Genomic DNA, 4,610 nt, shown 5'->3' with positions numbered 1-4,610 from the left:
TGATTTGCAGCATTGCAGATGGGGACTGCATAAGCAGTGCAGATCCATAGCGACAAGCAGTGATGATCATAGGCTGCAATCTCTGCCTTGGCCTTGCTTTCAGACCACTGATGGTGTATAGTATATATAACGGTGTATAGTATAGGTGCCCGGCACTCAATGGGAATTCATCCTGAACAGCTCTAAGGATCATCAACCCCATCTCTAAGGAGCAGAGGCTTGCTGGGAAACAAGAATTGAATGAACAACCCCAAATATAGTCCCAGTACTTTAAACACAAGAACGTCCGTTCTTGTCTGTCCAAACAAAAAGCTTCAGAGCTTTCCATGCTCTACTGAGTGTAAGCTCTGCTAGATCCCATCTCTATTCCTCATGGTCAGAGAGAGTGAACCCATCTTGGAGGCATGGCTCTGAATTACAAGTCCCCAGGCACTCCATCATCTTGGCCTTGGTGCTATGAGGAGTGTAAGCCAGATGCATGTCTTCCTTGGCTTTGGATCTAACTGAAACTACCCAGAAAACATTTGGCTAGAGCAATTAGGAGGTGTGGAGGGGAGTGGGTTTTCCTCCTCAGGTTTAAGTGGTGGTTTAAGTGATTAAATGCAGAGACTTTGTCTGGTGACTTAAGCTGTAACTGATGACCTGGCCTTATGCACAAGACTGTTTCTCTAGTCWTCATTCTAGTTCTGCTAACAGTATGTGTACAAATGGATTCACGTGTGTGCTTTCTCAGTTCTTAGAGGCATATGAAATGCGGAAGCTGTAATGCCAGTAAATKGATCTGCAGCAGAGACCAGCACGACTCACCAGCACCCTCCTAGCAAGTTATTCATCAAAGCACTTTTCACACCATCTCAAGCAATGGAGTTAGTGCCGCTGGACTGCTATCAGCTGTYAGCTGAGACAAGGAAAAGCATGAGATGAAACCTCATGTGAAAAACTTTCAAAGGCTTTTCAGTTTTAAGATTAGTCAGACACAAAGATRTTTTAAGGAGGCCTCTCAGCGTGCGAGGGGAAGTGTTTATCATGATGTACCAAGCTGAGCTAATTTCTRTAATTTCTGTCCAGTTCACAGAGTCAAAGGAAGATCTCCTTTCCTCCCAGCACACTCACAGCAATACTTGGCWGTATCTACGTCCCCAGTCAAGCTCCAGAAAGAGGAATAAGGGTCCAGTGGTCTACAGTCCACATGGAATGGATTTCACTATCCTCAGGACTCTTGGCTTAAGCATCCTTGCAGCTGGCTGTTTCCTCATGATATGGGTGAGACAGAAACCAAGGTCCTTCCTTGCCTTTACATGCAAGTGCCATGTACAGTGCACTGGGCAAGTGCCATGCCCAGTGCCAAGGACAGAAAACCAAGGACAGAAAACTTTTTTTTTTTTTTTTTTTGAGGGAAACTACCCAGCTGGCAGTGAATAACAATTGAAGTGATGGCCTTTATAAAACAAGCAGAATTTACTGGTCACTCTGATTGCAGCAGGCAGTGTCCCGTGCCAAGCTTTACCAGAGCCTTTATCAGCAGGAGTGGCAGAAATACCCAGCCTCTGCTGCTCTGGATCCACGCCAGCCTCTCTTCTCTCTCCTCCAGAAGACAGCCAGGCTGTCTTGCYGGTGTCCTTACTCACATTTTATTTGCTATGATCTTCTGTCCTCAACTGAAGAGTCCTGTCTGGGCTCATTGCACTCTATGACAACATCTTGTSGTCTCCTAAACTAGACCAGGAGCTCACTCATTCCTCCTGGGGTGGATGAAGCAAACAGCAAAATGTGAATGTGTATGTACAGTGGTCATAAAACAGTCCTGCAGCAGCCAGCTCTGCCTTTCTCGTCAGCCACTTAGAAAGGACTCTGGGCTCCTAAAGATCGTGTATGCCCCAATGCAYTGTAGTCAAATACTAACACTGCCTCTGTCCTGTGCCTAAGCTCTGCTCCCAGAGAGGACATGGTCTGCCCAGCGAGCGGGCCTGGGAATGTGCTTATAATTCCAGCTTTGGTGGAGTGACTTTGGGAGAGTCACTTTGCTTGCTGATGCCTTCATTCCCTGGCTGTGAAGGATTAGTGGGCCACTGAAGTCCTTCCCTTTGCAAAGAGCTTYCAAATAGGCTGACAGAAACACTGCTGGGATGAGGTAGCATCACTCTGACACCAGACCTCCTGTTGTGTTCATCCAGCCTCATGCCCAGGGCTCACCTCCAGCACCTCTGCTTGGGGCTATTGGAGTTTCTGACTGCTCTGGTTTCACACAAGAAAGGGGCAACTTTTGCTTGGAAAGTCTGGCACACTAAACCTCCCTTTCTGGATCTGCAGCACCAGCACCACACCCTGCCCCTTGTCTACACCTTTAATTGCAGAATAAGGCCAATGCATCTCTTTTAGCAAGTACTCACGTGTGAGAGGAATCTGAGGCACATAATTAGCCTTCAGCCACTGCAGAAATCATTTCCCCAGATCTTCAAAGTCAAATGGGACCACTGGGAGTTGTCTGGACCTCCTGCTTGGCACTGCCAACATGGGCCAGTATTTGAGCACAGCAGGTGAGATTAAATTGAAGCACCTCAGTTCTCTGGAGACTGGACCACTGAGTGCCATGGTCAGGGAGCAGGACACACAGGTGGAGAGTTAATGCCTGAAACTCCTCACAGGAGGAAACTGCCTGAATGAGAGATTCCTAACTGAGACCTACAATGGACTGAGGTCCCAAAGGACAAGGAAAACCATTGGCCTCCCTCTCAAATCTGATTCATAGGAAAAAATCATTTTGAATCCAAATGAAGAGACCAGCAGTGAAACAACCCTCCAACCYTCCCTACTCCGGCATACATCTAGCTAATGCTGAAGAAGAAAAAGTGTTTCTAACTCCTGTGAGCCCCAGCTGAAATACATAGCCTAAGTTTTGGGCCCAGTTGTTGCCCATTGCAGTTTTGGGCCTGTTGAGGCAATAATCACCAGTGGGATATCTCCATGGCACAGGATGGAAGAGGARGAACAGAATGATTCAGATATTCACAGATGATGAGGCCAAAACATATTGCTGACCAGCTTGCTTGTTTCCCCCCTTTTTTTCTTTTCAATCCAGGATGTTTTAGGCATTGCCAGCGGGTTGTTTGTGTAGGACAGAGAGACTGTGAGTGCAGATCCCTGCTCTACCTGGAGAAAGGCAGAAAATTTATTCCTAAATAACCCAGAACATAGATTTCATCATTCTGGGACATAGACATGCCTGTCTAGATATTCCTGCCTCCATACCTCTTAAGTTAGTCTTAAAGCTGATGCATTTATGCAGAATTCTTCCATTCCAGTGAAAACCTCATTGTACCATTAATCTAATCTGAGTAAAAAAAGCTCTGATCAGTTCTATGTAAAGCAACTACCCTCGGTCCCTCCCCTCCAGATCGTACAAGTTTCCTTTAGCTGTCTTAGTCTCATCAAGAGGGCTGTAATGTGAAGAACATTTTTACTGCTGCTTCATAAAATGCTTTTAGTTGAATTTTTGGAGATAGCAGTACTAAAACATGAAGGGCCAAATTTCTGTCTAATCTAAACTGGCTTCAGTGAATCTGTACAAATTTATACCCTCATACACCCCCACAGAATCACAGAATGGTTGAGGTTGGCAGGAAACTCTGGAGATCATCTAGTCCAACACCCCTGCTCAAGCAGGGTCACCTAGAACACATACGCRTCACAGGTTGAGGTGCTTTAGGGTTGGAGAGCCTTTGCTTGTCCTGCAGCTTGGCCTTCTGCACAGGGTGGGCCAGAAATCCTCCTCCAGGGGTTTCAGCAGGCTCAGAAGCACTAGCTGAACTGGAATGTGCTCTCCAGAGTGGTGCCAATCTCTGATTTAAAGGTTAAGATCCCCATATGTCCCACTGAATTCCCTTTGCAGACRTGTGCTTATGTGTGGAGCACACACTTGTGTGCTGAGCTCTTGGCTGCTCCAGGAGGATAAGAAAGAACATTAGAGACCRGGTGGAAACCTTTAGAAAAGAGTCCAAAAAGCTGGTGAAAGTAGCCTCTCCATTATGATAGGACTGAATGCCTCCCCAGAGCATGGTCCCACCAGCCCTGAGTCCCCTCTTTCCCCCCCCCTCAGTGACCCCAGCCCGACCCTCTCCCACCCCCACAAGCAGCCGCAGAGACAGGAGATCATTAAGAAGTTCAGAAAATAATTTTTATTATCTGTTAGAGCCACATCTCCTATCAGAAGGTCTAATGGTATTTGTAGGCCAGAGCATGGGCCACCACACCAACTAGCTTCTGCCAAGTGGCCTGGCAGGCAGGGGTGAAGTCCTTGGTGAAGTGTGCAGCCAGCACGATGATGAGGATGTCTCCCAGGAGCTGGAAAGGAGAARGAAGGAAGTCAGGTCAGCACTGTGCTGAGAACTCCCTTTCACCCCACTCAGGACCCTGGTGCCCCACTGCTTTGGCAAGGACAGGGAGGCATCTGGATCTTGCAGTTAGGACCCAGAGGATCTCTTTTAGCTGAATTCTGTCTGCAGAAAATAGTTTTGTCATGACCACATGCACTTATATTTACCCACTTTAGCCTCCTTGCATCTTCTTATATCTGCTTTTTCTAGTCTCTAGTCTTTATTTTCACCTTCTCT

The 4,610-nt window shown here is 47.0% G+C and overlaps 1 protein-coding gene across 1 annotated transcript in view; it reads right to left on the bottom strand.

The window, feature by feature from the left end:
- Window positions 1-4,156: 4,156 nt before the first annotated feature.
- LOC146591340 (hemoglobin subunit rho) overlaps window positions 4,157-4,610 on the bottom strand; it is a 1,984-nt gene continuing 1,530 nt past the window's right edge. Inside the window, exon 3 of the mRNA XM_085313091.1 lies at window positions 4,157-4,341. Coding sequence (XP_085169217.1) covers window positions 4,213-4,341 — 129 coding nt within the window. The 3' untranslated portion in view covers window positions 4,157-4,212. The remainder of the gene's footprint in view (window positions 4,342-4,610) is intronic.

The sequence above is a fragment of the Rhea americana genome, unplaced genomic scaffold (assembly GCF_003343005.1).
Source record: "Rhea americana isolate MKP2758 unplaced genomic scaffold, rheAme1 scaffold_376, whole genome shotgun sequence".
NCBI lineage: Eukaryota > Metazoa > Chordata > Aves > Rheiformes > Rheidae > Rhea > Rhea americana.
The sequence above is the reverse complement of the archived record's forward strand: the minus strand, read 5'-3'. Positions and strand labels throughout refer to the sequence as shown.